This window comes from Syngnathus floridae, chromosome 7 (assembly GCF_059516105.1).
Source record: "Syngnathus floridae isolate MCC-2025c chromosome 7, RoL_Sflo_1.0, whole genome shotgun sequence".
In the NCBI taxonomy this organism is placed as follows: Eukaryota; Metazoa; Chordata; class Actinopteri; order Syngnathiformes; family Syngnathidae; genus Syngnathus; species Syngnathus floridae.
The window spans coordinates 376,338-399,271 of NC_142419.1; the positions used below are offsets into that span (position 1 = coordinate 376,338).

At 45.5% G+C, this 22,934-nt stretch overlaps 1 protein-coding gene across 1 annotated transcript; it reads left to right on the forward strand.

Annotated features, from left to right (window-relative positions):
* Positions 1–15,727: 15,727 nt before the first annotated feature.
* On the forward strand, positions 15,728–17,257 carry LOC148394747 (janus kinase and microtubule-interacting protein 3-like). Its single transcript, XM_088380729.1, has 5 exons — positions 15,728–15,889; positions 16,034–16,146; positions 16,228–16,344; positions 16,567–16,677; positions 17,047–17,257. The coding sequence occupies exons 1-4, from the start codon at positions 15,763–15,765 to the stop codon at positions 16,666–16,668; spliced, it is 459 nt and encodes a 152-aa protein (XP_088236855.1). The 5' UTR covers positions 15,728–15,762; the 3' UTR covers positions 16,669–16,677; positions 17,047–17,257.
* The last annotated feature ends 5,677 nt before the right edge of the window (positions 17,258–22,934 follow it).

The following is a 22,934-nucleotide window of genomic DNA, read 5'->3' on the forward strand; positions in this document are numbered from 1 at the left end:
TACTCGCTCTTATTACCAACTTGTATTGATTTAACTAAGCGTTTAATACTTCCTATCAGGTCTCAAATCGAGATTTGGCAAAATACAATTTCAGCAAATCCAATTTTGCCAGGGAACAAAAATAGATTAAATAAACTAAATAAGTCCTCTTCCCATTAAATAAATCAGAAAAGTCGGTCTTGTAACCAGTCCTCTTCAAACAAGTAAAGTCTGCCCATTTTGTGCCGTAGATTTTGTGTCTATGCCTAGTATTTAAACAAAATCATAATTTAAACGACTTCTTTCCTTCATTCACTTTGGAAATTTGGAATTGCAGCAAATCGAATTTTGCCAGGGAACAAAAATAGATCAATTAAACTAAATAAGTCTTCTTCCCATTAAATAAATTAAAAAAGTCTGTCTTGTAACCAGTCCTTTTCAAACAAGTAAAGTCTGCCCATTTTGTGCCGTCGATTTTGTGTTAATGCCTAGTATTTATACAAAATCATAATTTAAAGGACTTCATTCCTTCATTCACTTTGGAAATTTGGAATTGCAGCACATCAAATTTTGCCTGGGAAGAAAAGTAGATTAAATAAATTTAATAAGTCTTACTACTTCCCATTAAATAAATTAAATACGTCTTACTTGTTCCCACTCCTTTTCAAAACAGTAGTTTAAAACGAGGGCCCTTCACTCAATCTTTAACCCCAACCCCGCACGTTGTGTTGTATCTGTGAATGTTGGTTGTGGCCAAATGATAGTTTTCTTTCATTCGTTTAGGTTCCAAGAAAACTTGATGTAACTCTACTTTTAACTGCCGTTTCAGATAAGCGGGTATTACGTCGCAGTCATGTGCCGTGGATATGACGTAATTGCCCGAACCTCCGCCAAAATTCAAATCTGTTGGCGCGATGGCCGTGAGCCACTGAGCAGCGACGATTATCAACAGAAATATCTTTATTTTCTGCTTGCAACTGGACCGTCTAGAGCGTACACGGTAAGTAACACTCATTGTGTTTAAGGAGATTTACGTTTGTAATAGCAGAAGTGTAGCCGCGTTGCGTTGTACGTGTGAAAATTGGTCGAGGCGAAATGTTAATGTTTAATTTCATTCCTTTAGGTTCCACGGTGTTTGTTGGCTGCAAGTTTTCCACTGCAAGAAGAGGCTCGTATCATTGACCAGGAGCGAGCTACAATGGTGAGTAGCCATAACATTTATGTTAAACACTTCCTATTTCATGTCTAACAGTACTTGATTTAACAAATAACCATAAATAAATACAGTGTGGGCACTGAAGTTAACATATGTGATTATACTGCCTAATCTGTCACCGAGTAGATTGTTGCAAAGTAATATAAGATCCAAAGTTGTAATTCAGAATAGTTTTCAAAAGAAGGCCATTAGAATTATATACAAGTCTGATTACCCTTAACATAACAACAAGCTATTAATTAAATCACAAATTCTTCAATTCAAAGATTTGGTAGATTATCAGACAAATAATGTCTAACAGTAATTGATTTAACACATCACGATAAGTAGATTGAGTGTGGGCACTCTCAAGTTAACAGATATGATTATACTGCCTAATCTGTTACAGAGTATGTTGTTGCCAAGTAATGTAGAATAGATCCAAAGTAGTAATCCAGAATAGTTTTGAAGAGGCCATTAGAATAATAAACAAATCTGATTACCTTGAACATAATAACAAGCTAAGTGTTTAATATGTCCTATGAAGTCAAAATTGGGCACCATCATGTGGTGAAATTTGGAATTGCATCACATCCAATTTTGCCTGGGAACAAACAGATTAAATAAATCTTAGTTTTGAATAAGCCACTCCTTCTCAAACAAGTAAACTCTGCCCATTTCGCGCAGTAGATGTTCTGTTAATATCTAGTATTTATACAAAGTCATAATTTAAATTGCTTTCAACCTTCATTCATCGGTTCAACCAACATTACTCGCTCTTATTACCAACTTGTATTGATTTAACTAAGCGTTTAATACTTCCTATCAGGTCTCAAGGCAAGATTTGGCAAAATACAATTTCAGCAAATCCAATTTTGCCAGGGAACAAAAATAGATTAAATAAACTAAATAAGTCTTCTTCCCATTAAATAAATCAGAAAAGTCTGTCTTGTAACCAGTCCTCTTCAAACAAGTAAAGTCTGCCCATTTTGTGCCGTAGATTTTGTGTCTATGCCTAGTATTTAAACAAAATCATAATTTAAACGACTTCTTTCCTTCATTCACTTTGGAAATTTGGAATTGCAGCAAATCGAATTTTGCCAGGGAACAAAAATAGATCAATTAAACTAAATAAGTCTTCTTCCCATTAAATAAATTAAAAAAGTCTGTCTTGTAACCAGTCCTTTTCAAACAAGTAAAGTCTGCCCATTTTGTGCCGTCGATTTTGTGTTAATGCCTAGTATTTATACAAAATCATAATTTAAAGGACTTCATTCCTTCATTCACTTTGGAAATTTGGAATTGCAGCACATCAAATTTTGCCTGGGAAGAAAAGTAGATTAAATAAATTTAATAAGTCTTACTACTTCCCATTAAATAAATTAAATACGTCTTACTTGTTCCCACTCCTTTTCAAAAAAGTAGTTTAAAACGAGGTCCCTTCACTCAACCTTTAACCCTATTTATTCACCTTCTAGGCTAAGTGTTAAAGGCTAAGTGTTAAAGGCTAAGTGTTAAAGGCTAAGTGTTAGAGGCTAAGTGCCAGAGGCTAGGCGCCAGAGGCGAGTTTTTGTGGGCTGAAGTTTTAGTGGGGTTAGTGTGAATACAATCCAAAAGAATACAACAGAATACAATACAATAGAATATAATACATAGATTAAATTCAATAGCTCTTACTACTTCCCATTAAATAAATTAAATACGTCTTACTTGTTCCCAATCCTTTTCAAAAAAGTAGTTTAAAACGAGGGCCCTTCACTCAACCTTTAACCTCAACCCCGCACGTCACATTGTGTTGTATCTGTGAATGTTGGTTGTGGCCAAATGATAGTTTTCTTTCATTCGTTTAGGTTCCACGGTGTTTGTTGGCTATGTTTTCCACTGTCAGAAGGATGAAAATACAAAGTACAACGCTTGGACGTGGGCGAAGACGTCACCGGTGAGTCCTTCCTTCCTATTTATTTACCTTCTAGATGCTAGAGGCTAAGTGTTAGAGGCTAAGTGTTAGAGGCTAAGTGTTAAACACAATACGAACAACACAACGATACTGCACTGAACAACACGATACCGCACTGAGAAACACGATACCGCACTGAACAACACGATACCGCACTGAACAACACCATGCCGCACTGAACACCATGCCACACTGAACAACACCATCCCGCACTGAACAACACCATGCCGCACTAAACAAAACCATGCCGCACTGAACAACACCATGCCTCACTGAACGACACCATGCCGCACTGAAAGACACCATGCCGCACTGAACGACACCATGCCGCACTGAAAGACACCATCCCGCACTGAACACCATGCCGCACTGAACAACACCATCCTGCACTGAACAACACCATCCCGCACTGAACAACACCATGCCGCACTGAACAACATTATGCCGCACTGAACATTATGCCGCACTGAACAACACCATCCCGCACTGAACAACACCATGCCGCACTGAACAACATTATGCCGCACTGAACAACATTATGCCGCACTGAACAACACCATGCCGCACTGAACAACACCATGCCGCACTGAACAACACCATGCCGCACTGAACAACATTATAACGCACTGAACAACACCATCCCGCACTGAACAACACCATGCCGCACTAAACAACATTATGCCGCACTGAACAACATTATGCCGAAATGAACAACACCATGCCGCACTGAACAACACCATGCCGCACTGAACAACACCATCCTGCACTGAACAACACCATCCCGCACTGAACAACACCATGCCGCACTGAACAACACCATGCCGCAATGAACAACACCATCCCGCACTGAACAACATTATGCCGCACTGAACAACATTATGCCGCACTGAACAACATTATGCCGCACTGAACAACATTATGCCGCACTGAACAACATTATGCCGCACTGAACAACACCATGCCGCACTGAACAACACCATGCCGCACTGAACAACACCATGCCGCACTGAACAACACGATCCCGCATTGAACAACACCATGCCGCACTGAACAACACCATCCTGCACTGAACAACACCATCCCGCACTGAACAACACCATGCCGCACTGAACAACATTATGGCGCACTGAACAACATTATGCCGCACTGAACAACACCATGCCGCACTGAACAACACCATGCCGCACTGAACAACACCATGCCGCAATGAACAACACCATCCCGCACTGAACAACACCATGCCGCACTGAGCAACACCATGCCGCACTGAACAACACCATCCCGCACTGAACAACACCATGCCGCACTGAACAACACCATTCCGCACTGAACAACACCATGCCGCACTGAACAACATTACGCTGCACTGAACAACACCATGCCGCACTGAACAACATTATAACGCACTGAACAACACCATCCCGCACTGAACAACACCATGCCGCACTAAACAACATTATGCCGCACTGAACAACACCATGCCGCACTGAACAACACCATCCTGCACTGAACAACACCATTCCGCATTGAACACCATGCCGCACTGAACAACACCATCCCAAACTGAACAACACCATCCCGCACTGAACAACACCATGACGCACTGAACAACATTATGCCGCACTAAACAACATTATGCCGCACTGAACAACATTATGCCGAAATGAACAACACCATGCCGCACTGAACAACACCATGCCGCACTGAACAACACCATCCTGCACTGAACAACACCATCCCGCACTGAACAACACCATGCCGCACTGAACAACACCATGCCGCACTGAACAACACCATGCCGCAATGAACAACACCATCCCGCACTGAACATTATGCCGCACAGAACAACATTATGCCGCACTGAACAACATTATGCCGCACTGAACAACATTATGCCGCACTGAACAACATTATGCCGCACTGAACAACACCATGCCGCACTGAACAACACCATGCCGCACTGAACAACACCATGCCGCACTGAACAACACCATGCCGCACTGAACAACACGATCCCGCATTGAACAACACCATGCCGCACTGAACAACACCATCCTGCACTGAACAACACCATCCCGCACTGAACAACACCATGCCGCACTGAACAACATTATGGCGCACTGAACAACATTATGCCGCACTGAACAACACCATGCCGCACTGAACAACACCATGCCGCACTGAACAACACCATGCCGCAATGAACAACACCATCCCGCACTGAACAACACCATGCCGCACTGAGCAACACCATGCCGCACTGAACAACACCATCCCGCACTGAACAACACCATGCCGCACTGAACAACACCATTCCGCACTGAACAACACCATGCCGCACTGAACAACATTACGCTGCACTGAACAACACCATGCCGCACTGAACAACACCATGCCGCACTGAACAACACCATGCCGCATTGAACAACACCATGCCGCATTGAACAACACCATGCCGCACTGAACAACACCATCCCGCACTGAACAACACCATGCCGCATTGAACAACACCATGCCGCACTGAACAACACCATCCTGCACTGAACAACACCATCCCGCACTGAACAACACCATCCCGCATTGAACAACACCATCCTGCACTGAACAACACCATGCCGCACTGAACAACACCATGCCGCACTGAACAACACCATTCCGCACTGAACAACACCATGCCGCACTGAACAACACCATCCTGCACTGAACAACACCATCCCGCACTGAACAACACCATGCCGCATTGAACAACACCATCCTGCACTGAACAACACCATCCTGCACTGAACAACACCATGCTGCACTGAACAAAACCATGCCGCACTGAACAACACCATGCCGCACTGAACAACACCATGCCGCACTGAACAACACCATGCCGCACTGAACAACATTATGCCGCACTGAACAACATTATGTCGCACTGAACAACACCATGCCGCACTGAACAACACCATGCCGCAGTGAACAACATTATGCCGCACTGAAAAACACCATGCCGCACTGAACAACACCATCCCGCACTGAACAACACCATGCCGCATTGAACAACACCATGCCGCACTGAACAACACCATGCTGCACTGAACAACATTATGCTGCACTGAACAACACGATCCTGCATTGAACAACACCATGCCGCACTGAACAACACCATCCTGCACTGAACAACACCATCCTTCACTGAACAACACCACCCCGCACTGAACAACACGATCCCGCATTGAACAACACCATGCCGCACTGAACAACATTATGGCGCACTGGACAATATTATGCCGCACTGAACAACACCATGCCGCACTGAACAACACCATGCCGCACTGAACAACACCATGCCGCACTGAACAACACCATGCCGCACTGAACAACATTATGCCGCACTGAACAACACCATGCCGCACTGAACAACATTATAACGCACTGAACAACACCATCCCGCACTGAACAACACCATGCCGCACTAAACAACATTATGCCGCACTGAACAACATTATGCTGAAATGAACAACACCATGCCGCACTGAACAACACCATGCCGCACTGAACAACACCATGCCGCACTGAACAACACGATCCCGCATTGAACACCATCCCGCACTGAACAACACCATGCCGCACTGAACAACACCATGCCGCACTGAACAACACCATGCCGCACTGAACAACACCATGCCGCACTGAACAACACCATTCCGCACTGAACAACACCATGCCGCACTGAACAACATTATGCTGCACTGAACAACACCATGCCGCACTGAACAACACCATGCCGCACTGAACAACATCATGCCACACTGAACAACACCATCCCGAACTGAACAACACCATGCCGCATTGAACAACACCATGCCGCACTGAACAACACCATCCTGCACTGAACAACACCATCCCGCACTGAACAACACCATGCCGCACTGAACAACACCATGCCGCACTGAACAACACCATGCCGCAAAGAACAACACCATCCCGCACTGAACAACATTATGCCGCACTGAACAACATTATGCCGCACTGAACAACATTATGCCGCACTGAACAACATTATGCCGCACTGAACAACATTATGCCGCACTGAACAACACCATGCCGCACTGAACAACACCATGCTGCACTGAACAACACCATGCCGCACTGAACAACACCATGCCGCACTGAACAACATTATGCTGCACTGAACAACACGATCCTGCATTGAACAACACCATGCCGCACTGAACAACACCATGCCGCACTGAACAACATTATGCCGCACTGAACAACACCATGCCGCACTGAACAACACCATCCCGCACTGAACAACACCATGCCGCATTGAACAACACCATGCCGCACTGAACAACACCATCCTGCACTGAACAACACCATCCCGCACTAAACAACACCATGCCGCACTGAACAACATTATGGCGCACTGGACAACATTATGCCGCACTGAACAACACCATGCCGCACTGAACAACACCATGCCGCACTGAACAGCACCATGCCGCACTGAACAACACCATGCCGCACTGAACAACATTATGCCGCACTGAACAACACCATGCCGCACTGAACAACACCATGCCGCACTGAACAACACGATCCCGCATTGAACAACACCATCCTGCACTGAACAACACCATGCCGCACTGAACAACACCATGCCGCACTGAACAACACCATCCTGCACTGAACAACACCATCCCGCACTGAACAACACCATGCCGCACTGAACAACACCATCCTGCACTGAACAACACCATGCCGCACTGAACAACACCATGCCGCACTGAACAACACCATGCCGCACTGAACATTATGCCGCACTGAACAACATTATGCCGCACTAAACAACATTATGTCGCACTGAACAACACCATGCCGCACTGAACAACACCATGCTGCACTGAACAACATTATGCCGCACTGAACAACACGATCCCGCATTGAACAACACCATCCCGCAGTGAACAACACCATGCCGCATTGAACAACACCATGCCGCACTGAACAACACCATGCTGCACTGAACAACATTATGCTGCACTGAACAACACGATCCTGCATTGAACAACACCATGCCGCACTGAACAGCACCATCCTGCACTGAACAACACCTTTCCACACTGAACAACACCATGCCGCACTGAACAACATTATGCCGCACTGAACAACACCATGCCGCACTGAACAACACCATGCCGCACTGAACAACACCCTGCCGCACTGAACAACACCATGCCGCAATGAACAACACCATCCCGCACTGAACAACACCATGCCGCATTGAACAACACCATGCCGCACTGAAAAACACCATCCCGCACTGAACAACACCACCCCGCACTGAACAACACGATCCTGCATTGAACAACACCATCCCGGACTGAACAACACCATGCCGCACTGAACAACACCATTCCGCACTGAACAACACCATGCCGCACTGAACAACACCATGCCGCACTGAACAACACCATGCCGCACTGAACAACACCATGCCGCACTGAACAACATTATGCCGCACTGAACAACACAGTGCCGCACTGAACAACACCATCCCGCACTGAACAACACCATGCCGCATTGAACAACACCATGCCGCACTGAACAACACCATCCTGCACTGAACAACACCATCCCGCACTGAACAACACCATGCCGCACTGAACAACATTATGGCGCACTGAACAACATTATGCCGCACTGAACAACACCATGCCGCACTGAACAACACCATGCCGCACTGAACAACACCATGCCGCACTGAACAACACCATGCCGCACTGAACAACATTATGCCGCACTGAACAACACCATGCCGCACTGAACAACACCATGCCGCACTGAACAACACCATGCCGCACTGAACAACACCATGCCGCACTGAACAACACGACGTCGCACTGAACAACACGATGCCGCACAGAACAACACGACGCCGCACAGAATAACACAATACCGCACAGAACAACACAATACCGCACAAACAGTTTTAGATAATATTACGTCGCAGTCATGTGACGCGGACATGACGTCAATAGGCGGAACTCACGGCAAAATTACAATCCGTGGGCGTGGCTTGCAACAGGAAGTAGGAAAGCGGCAATTCTGGCAAACAAGACACAGCGGTTAGTAACACGATGACTAACAAGGCAAATATTTTTGTTTTCAGCTTGCAACTTGACCGTCTAGAGCGTACAAGGTAATTACAACTGTTTTTTTTTAGCCCTGAAAAGCGAGGGAGTGTGGCGTTTGGGAGGAATGTCGAACTCGGCGTCTGCTTCCAGCCACAGACGCCAAATTTCGACGATTATTTCGACTGGTCAACGGTTGTAAATTATTGCGTTGACTAAAAACTTTATTTAACTCTACTCTTAACTTTGCCGTTTCAGATATGCGGGTATTACACCGCGGAAATGACGTCAATAGGCTGAACTCTCGCCAAAATTCAAATCTGTGGGCGCAATGGCCTTGAGCGAGACACCGGATACAAACACGACGATTATCAACAGAAATATCTTTATTTTCTGCTTGCAAGTGGACCGTCTAGAGCGTACACGGTAAGTACAACTCATTGTGTTTAAAAAGATTTACGTTTGTGTAGTTTGCGTTGCGTTGTATCTGTGAATGTTGGTTGAGGCTAAATGTTAATGTTTAATTTCATTCCTTTAGGTTCCAGGGTGTTTGTTGGCTGTATGTTTTCCACTGCAAGAAGAGGCTCGTATCATTGACCAGCAGGAGCTACAATGGTGAGTACCCCTTTCGTCTTCCATTTATGTTAAACACTTCCTATTTCATGTCTAACAGTACTCGATTTAACAAATAACCATAAATAAATACAGTGTGGGCAGTCACGTTAACATATGTGATTATCCTGCCTAATATGTTTATCACAAATATGTCACTAATCACTAATATGTTTATTTGTTTATCACAACACCTTTGGACCTTCAGCAATCGATTATTTCCCTTCATCTACATAGAGACAGAACGATGGTGTCTTAAACATCTCATTCATTTCACCAAATAACTTCACGCAGGTGGATAACGGCCGTCTCGGTCACGCTATGTTGCGTGATGCAGTTTTGAAGAACCAAATGCATTTATTCAATGAATAAGTCAAGCTAGTTCTATGTTTATGATGTTGTAAGTTACGGTACCGATTGAAGTTGAGTTCGAAGCCAGTGGAAAACAGCGCTGCGTTTGTGCTCTCCAGGTACAAATGTTGTGATCTCTGACTGACGACCGGGCGAGACTCGAGTAAGAGATGTCCAAACGAGCTCCGGCAGGGCGGGCCAAGGCGGAGCGAACGGACGCCCTTCAGGCCGCCAATGACGAGCTGAGAACCAAACTGATGGACGTCCAGTTAGAACTTCAGCAGGAGAAGAACAAGGTGAAAACCTCAACAGACAGACACTGCCTGCCTCCCTGCCTGCCTCCCTCCCTCCCTCCCTCCCAGTTTTCCCGATGTAGATTAGACATGCGTGTGCCATGACTGTGTCAGCCTACATCAACAAATGCACCGAGGACGTCAGCACCACTAAGAATATCATCACCCGGGGCAACCAACGACCCTGGATGACTGAGGAGGTACGTCAAACGCTACGAGCGCGGAACTCTGCCTTCAAGTCTGGCGACAAGGAGACACTGAGGACAGCGAGAGCCAACTTGAACCGTGCCATCAGGATAGCGAAGCGAGACCGCAGTCGAAAATTTCAGGATCGTTTTCACGACGTCAAAAACATCAGGAGTATGTGGCAAGGCATACGGGCGATTACAGACTACAACTCACTCTCCCCCCCCCCCCCCCGGTGGGTGTAGTTGATGCTGACTTTCTAAATGGTCTAAATAACTTCTTTGGGAGGTTCGAGGCACTAAACGGCACTCCAGCAGTTAAAACTGTCCCCCATCAGGAAGAGGAGGTACTCTGCCTTGACTCCGCCGATGTGTTGAAGACCCTGAGGAGAGTCAACCCCTGTAAGGCCCCTGGCCCCGACAACATTCCTGGGCGTGTGTTCAGGGAATGTGCAAGTCATCTGGCTGGGGTCATCACAGACATTTTTAACACCTCGCTGGGCCAAGCCACAGTGCCGGCGTGCTTTAAGACTGCCTCCATCATTCCGGTGCCGAAGAAACCTCAAATCACCTCATTTAATGATTACCGGCCTGTTGCACTGACTCCGGTTATGATGAAGTGCTTCGAAAGGCTGCTTAAAGGTCACATCGTTTCCAGACTCCCCCTATTATTTGACCCGTTCCAGTTTGCCGACCGGCAAAACCGCTCCACTCAGGACGCCATCTCCTCCGTTCTTCACCTGAGCCTGGCTCACCTGGAGGAGAAGAACACCCATGTGCGGAGGCTGTTCCTGGACTTCAGCTCAGCGTTTAACACCATCATCCCACAGCATCTGGTAGGAAAATTGGAACACCTGGGCTTCAACACCCCCCTTCGCAACTGGCTGCTAGACTTCCTCACCAACAGACCTCAGTCAGTCCGGGTCGGACAGAACACCTCTGATGTCATCACCCTCAGCACAGGCTCCCTTCAAGGCTGCGTCCTGAGCCCCCTGCTGTGCACCCTGATGACACACGACTGCGTCCTCAGGTTCACCACCAATCACATCGTGAAGTCAGCAGACGACACAACGGTGGTGGGGCTCATCAGAGACAACAACGACCTGGACTACAGAGAGGAGGTGGAGCAGCTGGTGGGCTGGTGCAGAGAAAACAGCCTGATCCTGAATGAGGAGAAGATGAAGGAGATCATCGTCGACTTCAGGAAAAAACAGCCTCACCACGCTCCACTGATCATCAACAGCCCAGCTGTGGAGGTGGTCAGCACCACCAAATTCCTGGGGGTCCACATCACAGAAGACCTCACCTGGACTATGAACACTACGGCACTGGTCAAGAGGGCACAGAAGCGCTTGTACTTCCTGCGGAGGATGAGGAGAGCCCACCTGCCCCCACCCATCATGAGGATGTTCTACAGGAGCACCATAGAGAGCATTCTGACAAGCTGTCTCTCTGTGTGGTGTGGAGGCTGCACCGCCTCCGATTGGAAGAACGTGAGGAGAGTGGTGAGGACAGCAGAGAGGATCATAGGGGCTCCTCTTCCCTCCATTCAGGACATTTCATCTCAGCGCTGCATGTCCCGTGCCCGTAACATCATCAATGACCCATCACACCCCCACCATGGACTGTTCTCCCTGCTGCCCTCTGGGAAGAGGTTTGCAGCATCCGCTGCAGGTCCACCAGGTTCTGCAACAGCTTTTTCCCTGCTGTCATCAGACTGTTGAACACTAGAACTGTTGAGCTCTAAACTGAACTCTGCATCACACATTCACAGAACTGTACTTTATGACACTACGGACCTCTATCTTGCACTATCTCGCACTACCAACTTTACTGAACTTGTATAAACCCTTTAAATAGAAGTTTAATACATGGTTTAGCATTCCTCTGCACACTCTTGAATACTGTTTTGCCTACTTGCACTATTGCATAATTATCACTGCTGCACTTTATACTTATTTTTAATATATATATATATATATATATATAGTATATGTATATATATATATTTTCATAGGATATGTTACTTCTATTCAACTGCAATATCACTACTTTGTTGTAAGACGTATGCAACGGAATTTCGTTTTGTATGCACCATGTGCAGACAAGATGACAATAAAGTTTGTCTAAGTCTAAGTCTAAGTCATGTCAGGTCAGCTGTCTGGAGAGAGAGAGAAGTCAGGACCTGCGGGCGGAGCACCACCGTGCCACCGCCGCCATGACGGAACTCAAAAGCAAACTCCATGAGGAGAAGCAGAAAGAGTTAGCCATTACCAGGGAGACATTACTGCGGCAGCATGAAATGGAGCTGATGAGAGTGATCAAAATCAAAGATGGAGAGATCCAGCGACTGAATGCCTTGGTCCTCAGCCTGAGGGACGGCTCCATGGACAAGGTGATCCGCTCTATTCGTGTCTGACTATCCGCACGCCACGTCGGGCTTCGATGCGGCCGCTACCGTATTGTGTAGCTTGTCCCCAGTAAGCGTCGCGGCGCTCCGTTGCGGTCTCAACGGCCCGGTGTGGCGCAATGTCTGCTCAGGTGAGGAGGGGGGGCGCTTTGCTGGCGGAGGTGGAGGAGACGCGGCGGTGTCGGGAGACCGAGCGGTGTCGCCTCCACCAGGAGCGCGGAAGAAGCCCTGGCAGCGGCCCAGCAGGCCTGGCAGTCCCGAGCGGCCGAGCTCCGATCGGCTCATCACCAGCATCGGGAGGAGCTGAGCCGAACCAAGAGAGACTGCGAGAGGGAGATCCGCCGACTGGTAGGACTGATCAGATGCGCGGTGCGTGGCTATGTTCCCAATTTCGTTGTATACCTGCAGTGCAATGACACCTAAGGCATTCTATTCTATTCTATTTCACAAGAAGAAAATGTCCGGTTGCTCGCTTCGCTTTTGTCACAGCAAAGGTGTTCTAGTCGATTCAAGAAAAAAATTGGCCGGTTGCTCTCTTTGTTTTTGTCACAATTCTGGCAAATGAGTTTGCCCGCCTGCCTGAGTGCTCCCCGTTTGTACATCCAGACGGATGAGATCAAGCTGAAAGACAGAGCGGTTAGTGTTTTGGATGAAGCCCTGGGGCCGGCCACGTCCACCGCCTTCAGCTGCAGACTCAGGCTGCCGAGCAGCAGATCGCTGCCCTGAGGGATTCCCAAAGGGCGGGCCTAAACTACCCTGGAAGTGGGGTCAACGCCGCTACTAGCAATCCTCTTCATTGCGTAAGCCACCTCATCACACACTTGCAGTACGCATGACTTAGTTCGTTGCTGGAGGAAGGTAGCACAAAAACAGTTTTGAACTTTGAACGAGTGCTTGTGTGTGTGTGTTGCGGGGCGTTTTCAGTCTCAGGAGGATCGGGACACGCGACGGTTTCATCTGAAAATCGCTGAGCTCAGCGCAGTCATCAGGAAACTGGAGGATCGAAACGCCCTGCTTTCTGAAGAGCGCAATGAACTGGTAATTTATTGACGGCACGCTTGAAGGTTTGCGCTACGTTTGATGCGCGCCATCCAGCGAGGCACCCATTGCGCTTGCTTATTAGTTGAGCGGCGCGGCGAGTCGGTTGCCTGGTAGATGTCTTTTATTGGGAGCCAAAGCCACGATTCCGTTCAAACCGATGCAAAAGGAATGGATACGTTCTGGCCCGCGTGTTGTGCGTCTTTCACATCCCGCACTTCATGCTTGCAGCTAAAGCGACTGAGAGAAACAGAAAGCCAGTTTCTGCCACTCCTGTACAAAAACAAACGCCTGAGCAGGAAGAATGAAGAACTCTCGCTGGTGCTGTGTCGCCTTGAAAACAAAGTGCGCTTTGTCACCCAGGAGAACGAGGAGATGGCAAGCTTGGTAAGTCGACGCGGACAACGGCGGCGTGCCAACAGAGTCCACTGCATTTGTGTTCCACAGAGAAGGCCTAGTTCGCTCAATGACCTGGACCGCGGTTGCGGCCAGCAGGACGGTGAAATGGAGTTCCTTCAAGTTGTGGAGCAGCGGCACATCATCGACGACTTGTCCAAGGTCTTCAGGCAGGCGACTCGGTGCACGTACGGCAGCGCCGCGCTCGCTCGCTGTCGCCAGGAAACCTTTTCCGTCCAAAGCTTGGCCGGCGGCCGCCATCCAAAAAATTGGCCCCTTAAATTCCGACCTTTCAAGCAGGAGCATTGTGCGCACGCGTTTGAACACGCTTTAGACTTGTTTTGCCGTTTTCAGCAGCTCTAAGCTCCCGTTTTGTCAGCGCCTTTGCCACTCGCTGTGCGCTGAAAACGACGGACTTGCCCGGCTGCTCAGCCCGTCAACCATGAGCCGCGAGCGCGACGTCATTGTCCGTAGGCAGCTAGTGGCAAAATGCACCCTGTTAGAGTTGCGCTCGCTCCAACTTATTTTGCAAGAACCACACGGGAGACAAGTAAGTTCTTTTGGACACCTGCAGGTGGAGAGTCCATCCGTTGTACGAATGAAGTCTGACTCTCGGCTCCTGCATGAGCATTTTAATTAAGAGAAACAGGGTGGGTGTAAGAGTGGATTGAATAGAGGAAGCCCTTGACCTCTAGTCAAAACATAGCAAGGGGTGTTTTACGACTTTGTGTAGGAAGGGATAAGCGATAGGGATAAATAAGGGATAAATAATATTATTTATTACAGGTCGCAGTCAAAGTCAAAGCAACACAATGATACGATAAAGATAATCTGGAAAACCCTGACACACCCTGTAGTTGTCACTTTTGGAAAAGACGAGCGTCCCTCCAATCATCGCCGGTGACGTGTTTTTCAGGCTCTGGAGACAGGAGCTCATGTCAGAAATGTCATTGTGAGTCGCGTTTGTTTCTGCGCCGGAGCCGTTCGTTCCCTTTGCATCCAAAGAATCTCAAAGGCGGATTATTTGTGTCGACAGGAGAGAGATTTGCAGCTACGATACCGACGTCGAGAATCTCTGAGGAGGAACAAAGCGTGAGGTCCTGCAAGGTGAGTCTGTTTGTTTGCGGCTGCTTGGTGTTGCGCAAGATGAAATGGCCTTTTTCTCGCTATCGTTCCTCTCGTCGATTCATCGTGAGGTGTCGCTTCAGTTTGTTCAGAGAGATGTTTGCTTCCGCGCCCGCAGGTCATCGAAACATTTTACGGCTACGACGAAGACGTGTTGGTGGACTCGGACGGATCGTCCTTGTCTTTTCACACCGACAGAACCCCCGACACGGAACCCGAAGAGGTAGCCCGCCATTTCTGCCAGCGTATTGGCACCAAACATTCCTCTTCAGCCTGGAATCGGACTCGTCTTTGCGTCGCGGGTGCTTTGTCGCCGGTCTGACTGATTCTGGTACTAGTGCTGTGTTGCATTGGTGTGTGCATGAAGAGGCGGAGCTTCGCTACCGCCAGCTGACGCAAGAATATCAAGCGCTGCAACGAGCCTACGCTCTGCTAGCCCAGACCAGCGAAGGGGACTACGACGCCGAGAAGGAGATCAAGGTGGCGCCCCTTCCCGCAACCCCCGGCCGGGTCGCAGCCTCCCCGTTCTCACCCAGCCTCGGGTGTTCTCTGGTCTGAAAGGAGGAGGAGGAGCCTCCCTCCTCCTCCTTTCAGACCAGAGAAAAGCTGATGGTAGAAATGGGTCACTATCAAAGCAGAGTAGCAGATCTGGAGTCAGCGCTGAAGCAACAAGGACAGGTAAGCTCATCAATGAGCACACCTTTTTCTCAGACAAAATAGCTACATTCTTCAGTCACTCATCCGTCTGGCATTACTGGACCAACCCCCCGGCCCCCCCCCCCCCCGAACGTGGCTGGGAAAATGCGGAGAAAAGCAAATGTCATTTTCCAGTCAACCAAAGAATTTGTGGATGAAAATAACACAACATTCCAAAGCTGTCCACGCGTTTGTCTCTTCTAGAATGTCAAGTGGGTGGAGGAGAAGAGACAAATCAAACAATTGGAGGAGAAGTTTCTGTTTCTCTTTCTATTCTTCTCCTTGGCCTTCATTCTGTGGCCCTAACACCAGCTGGTGAGTGAGCTCCAGCGGCACCGCACTCGACACGTCCGATACACTGCCAGCCGGTCTCAGACGTTGGCAGACGCTCCGATGCCAACGTATACCCCCCGCCACGGTGACAGAGGCACCGCGTCACACCGGCGCTCATCCAATCAGAAGGCAGGAAAAGCAAATTCACATGCAGGGCACTTTTGAACCAGAAGAGAGCGCCACAAAAAACGGTTGTTGCCCCAAACGCGCACTAAAAAGGGTCAGAATAACAAGAGTCCCACTGGCCAGCCGGGGCCACCCGTCCAGCTGTTTCTTCAGGGGGGAAAAAAATTGGAGTCACCGGTGAGTACATTTTGCATTTAGCTCTGCTTTTCTGCTTCTGTCTTCAAGTGTGTGGCATCCTGCGATCAAAGATTCAGCCAACCCCAAAGCGGTTGACCTCAACGTCCCACCACCATGCCTACCAGAGCAGGTGACGTGATGCTTTGGACATCCTTCCGTCTCAGATGCCCAAAAGTACTCTTTGCCACATCTGCGGCAATACGGTGTCTTTTCAAAGGTGCAAATAAATCCAGCGTGGGCGGAACACGCACGTCTTCGGTTTTTCCCGCTTTGTTTGTGTGACAGCTGTTGTGAAAATTTTATACAAATAAAGTTGTATAGTACAGGTTTGGCCAAGCCGCAACTCCCGAACCGCATGCGGCTCTTTTATGTTCATATCAACATTTGTGTGTGTGTGTGTGTGTGTGGGAGGGGGGGGGGGGTTGTGCGTGTTGGCTTCACTTGAGTTCAATTTGGTATTTTGGTCAAAAGCGCATGTGGTGAAATTCCACAAAGTAGGATGGGCAAACACATTTCTTTAAACTATGAGTGTCAATTGGGCTCTCGAAATGGCAGGGAAAAGATGCACAGCAAAACGAAAATACGTAGATGAACACAGGACGTTTTAATCAGAGTGGGAAAGTTTCTATTTTTTGTTGAACGTGATGGCAAACCATTCTGCCTGATATGTCAGACCTCAGCGCATTTCAAAGATTCAAATCTTCAGCGCCATGCACTTCAGCTCACTCCATGCTAACATTGATCAGGCGTCGAACCCGCAACATCATGCTTAAGAGGTGGCCATGCTAACCAGTGCGCCATTATGTCAACGCATAATAACTGTAAGTCTACTGATCAAAACAGCGGTTACTATATGACGTCGCTACGTCGTGGTCACGTGACGCAGACAAGACGTCAATGGACGTGGGCAGAGTTAACTTGTTTAAAAGGGAGTGGGCAGAAGAAATATTTAATTTATTTAAATCTATTTTGAGTGCACACCATTATGCCAATGCATAACAACTGTAAATCTACTAAACAAAACAGCAGTTGCTATATGACATCTGCCACGTCGTGGTCACGTGACATACGTGACGTCGATGGGCGTAACTTTCGCCGGAATTCAAATCCGCGGGGAGAGTTAACTTGTTTAAAAGAGAGTGGGCAGAAGAATTATTTAATTTATTTAAATCTATTTGGTGTGTGCGCCATTATGTCAATGCATAACAACTGTAAGTCTACTAAACAAAACAGCGGTTGCTATATGACGTCTGCCACGTCGTGGTCACGTGACGCGGACGTGACGTCGACGCCTACTTTACATCCCACCGATCACAGGACCCCTCGGCTGCATAACCGTGCCCCCTTCCCAACCAATCGGATTTGCTATACGCGAAAACGACGCCAATGGAAAGAGCTTCCGCCCAAATTTAAATCCGTGGGCGTGGCTCGCAGCAGGAAGTAGGAAAATGGCGGCGATGTTGACACAGCGGATGGTAACATACGACTAACAAGAGAAATATTTTTATTTTCTGCTTGCAACTGGACCGTCCAGAGCGTACACGGTAAGTACAACTCATCGTTTTTAAAAAGAAGTACTTTTGTTGCCCTGAAAAGCGAGTGAGCGTGGCGTTTGTGGGGGACGTCGAATTTCGACGATTCTTTCTGGTCAACGGTTGTAAATGATTGTGTTGATTAAAAAAGAAAACTTGATGTAACTCTACTTTTAACTGCCGTTTCAGATAGATTTGGAATTGCATCACATCCAATTTTGCCTAGAGCGTACACGGTAAGTAACACTCGTTGTGTTTAAGGAGATTTACGTTTGTAATAGCAGAAGTGTAGCCGCGTGTGAATGTTGGTCCAGGCGAAATGTTAATGTTTAATTTCATTCCTTTAGGTTCCACGGTGTTTGTTGGCTGCAAGTTTCCCACTGCAAGAAGAGGCTCATATCATTGACCAGGAGCGAGCTACAATGGTGAGTAGCCATAACATTTATGTTAAACACTTCCTATTTCATGTCTAACAGTACTTGATTTAACAAATAACCATAAATAAATACAGTGTGGGCACTGAAGTTAACATATGTGATTATACTGCCTAATCTGTCACCGAGTAGATTGTTGCAAAGTAATATAAGATCCAAAGTTGTAATTCAGAATAGTTTTCAAAAGAAGGCCATTAGAATTATATACAAGTCTGATTACCCTGAACAAGCTATTAATTAAATCACAAATTCTTCAATTCAAAGATTTGGTAGATTATCAGACAAATAATGTCTAACAGTAATTGATTTAACACATCACGATAAGTAGATTGAGTGTGGGCACTCTCAAGTTAACATATGTGATTATACTGCCTAATCTGTTACAGAGTATGTTGTTGCCAAGTAATGTAGAATAGATCCAAAGTAGTAATCCAGAATAGTTTTGAAGAGGCCATTAGAATGATAAACAAATCTGATTACCTTGAACATAATAACAAGCTAAGTGTTTAATATGTCCTATGAAGTCAAAATTGGGCACCATCATGTGGTGAAATTTGGAATTGCATCACATCCAATTTTGCCTGGGAACAAACAGATTACATAAATCTTAGTTTTGAATAAGCCACTCCTTCTCAAACAAGTAAACTCTGCCCATTTTGCGCAGTAGATGTTCTGTTAATATCTAGTATTTATACAAAGTCATAATTTAAATTGCTTTCAACCTTCATTCATCGGTTCAACCAACATTACTCGCTCTTATTACCAACTTGTATTGATTTAACTAAGCGTTTAATACTTCCTATCAGGTCTCAAATCGAGATTTGGCAAAATACAATTTCAGCAAATCCAATTTTGCCAGGGAACAAAAATAGATTAAATAAACTAAATAAGTCCTCTTCCCATTAAATAAATCAGAAAAGTCTGTCTTGTAACCAGTCCTCTTCAAACAAGTAAAGTCTGCCCATTTTGTGCCGTAGATTTTGTGTCTATGCCTAGTATTTAAACAAAATCATAATTTAAACGACTTCTTTCCTTCATTCACTTTGGAAATTTGGAATTGCAGCAAATCGAATTTTGCCAGGGAACAAAAATAGATCAATTAAACTAAATAAGTCTTCTTCCCATTAAATAAATTAAAAAAGTCTGTCTTGTAACCAGTCCTTTTCAAACAAGTAAAGTCTGCCCATTTTGTGCCGTCGATTTTGTGTTTATGCCTAGTATTTATACAAAATCATAATTTAAAGGACTTCATTCCTTCATTCACTTTGGAAATTTGGAATTGCAGCACATCAAATTTTGCCTGGGAAGAAAAGTAGATTAAATAAATTTAATAAGTCTTACTACTTCCCATTAAATAAATTAAATACGTCTTACTTGTTTCCACTCCTTTTCAAAACAGTAGTTTAAAACGAGGGCCCTTCACTCAATCTTTAACCTCAACCCCGCACGTTGTGTTGTATCTGTGAATGTTGGTTGTGGCCAAATGATAGTTTTCTTTCATTCGTTTAGGTTCCAAGAAAACTTGATGTAACTCTACTTTTAACTGCCGTTTCAGATAAGCGGGTATTACGTCGCAGTCATGTGCCGCGGATATGACGTAATTGCCCGAACCTCCGCCAAAATTCAAATCTGTTGGCGCGATGGCCGTGAGCCACTGAGCAGCGACGATTATCAACAGAAATATCTTTATTTTCTGCTTGCAACTGGACCGTCTAGAGCGTACACGGTAAGTAACACTCATTGTGTTTAAGGAGATTTACGTTTGTAATAGCAGAAGTGTAGCCGCGTTGCGTTGTACGTGTGAAAATTGGTCGAGGCGAAATGTTAATGTTTAATTTCATTCCTTTAGGTTCCACGGTGTTTGTTGGCTGCAAGTTTTCCACTGCAAGAAGAGGCTCGTATCATTGACCAGGAGCGAGCTACAATGGTGAGTAGCCATAACATTTATGTTAAACACTTCCTATTTCATGTCTAACAGTACTTGATTTAACAAATAACCATAAATAAATACAGTGTGGGCACTGAAGTTAACATATGTGATTATACTGCCTAATCTGTCACCGAGTAGATTGTTGCAAAGTAATATAAGATCCAAAGTTGTAATTCAGAATAGTTTTCAAAAGAAGGCCATTAGAATTATATACAAGTCTGATTACCCTGAACATAACAACAAGCTATTAATTAAATCACAAATTCTTCAATTCAAAGATTTGGTAGATTATCAGACAAATAATGTCTAACAGTAATTGATTTAACACATCACGATAAGTAGATTGAGTGTGGGCACTCTCAAGTTAACATATATGATTATACTGCCTAATCTGTTACAGAGTATGTTGTTGCCAAGTAATGTAGAATAGATCCAAAGTAGTAATCCAGAATAGTTTTGAAGAGGCCATTAGAATAATAAACAAATCTGATTACCTTGAACATAATAACAAGCTAAGTGTTTAATATGTCCTATGAAGTCGAAATTGGGCACCGTCATGTGGTGAAATTTGGAATTGCATCACATCCAATTTTGCCTGGGAACAAACAGATTACATAAATCTTAGTTTTGAATAAGCCACTCCTTCTCAAACAAGTAAACTCTGCCCATTTCGCGCAGTAGATGTTCTGTTAATATCTAGTATTTATACAAAGTCATAATTTAAATTGCTTTCAACCTTCATTCATCGGTTCAACCAACATTACTCGCTCTTATTACCAACTTGTATTGATTTAACTAAGCGTTTAATACTTCCTATCAGGTCTCAAGGCAAGATTTGGCAAAATACAATTTCAGCAAATCCAATTTTGCCAGGGAACAAAAATAGATTAAATAAACTAAACAAGTCTTCTTCCCATTAAATAAATCAGAAAAGTCTGTCTTGTAACCAGTCCTCTTCAAACAAGTAAAGTCTGCCCATTTTGTGCCGTAGATTTTGTGTCTATGCCTAGTATTTAAACAAAATCATAATTTAAACGACTTCTTTCCTTCATTCACTTTGGAAATTTGGAATTGCAGCAAATCGAATTTTGCCAGGGAACAAAAATAGATCAATTAAACTAAATAAGTCTTCTTCCCATTAAATAAATTAAAAAAGTCTGTCTTGTAACCAGTCCTTTTCAAACAAGTAAAGTCTGCCCATTTTGTGCCGTCGATTTTGTGTTAATGCCTAGTATTCATACAAAATCATAATTTAAAGGACTTCATTCCTTCATTCACTTTGGAAATTTGGAATTGCAGCACATCAAATTTTGCCTGGGAAGAAAAGTAGATTAAATAAATTTAATAAGTCTTACTACTTCCCATTAAATAAATTAAATACGTCTTACTTGTTCCCACTCCTTTTCAAAAAAGTAGTTTAAAACGAGGTCCCTTCACTCAACCTTTAACCCTATTTATTCACCTTCTAGGCTAAGTGTTAAAGGCTAAGTGTTAAAGGCTAAGTGTTAAAGGCTAAGTGTTAAAGGCTAAGTGTTAGAGGCTAAGTGCCAGAGGCTAGGCGCCAGAGGCGAGTTTTTGTGGGCTGAAGTTTTAGTGGGGTTAGTGTGAATACAATCCAAAAGAATACAACAGAATACAATACAATAGAATATAATACATAGATTAAATTCAATAGCTCTTACTACTTCCCATTAAATAAATTAAATACGTCTTACTTGTTCCCAATCCTTTTCAAAAAAGTAGTTTAAAACGAGGGCCCTTCACTCAACCTTTAACCTCAACCCCGCACGTCACATTGTGTTGTATCTGTGAATGTTGGTTGTGGCCAAATGATAGTTTTCTTTCATTCGTTTAGGTTCCACGGTGTTTGTTGGCTATGTTTTCCACTGTCAGAAGGATGAAAATACAAAGTACAACGCTTGGACGTGGGCGAAGACGTCACCGGTGAGTCCTTCCTTCCTATTTATTTACCTTCTAGATGCTAGAGGCTAAGTGTTAGAGGCTAAGTGTTAGAGGCTAAGTGTTAAACACAATACGAAC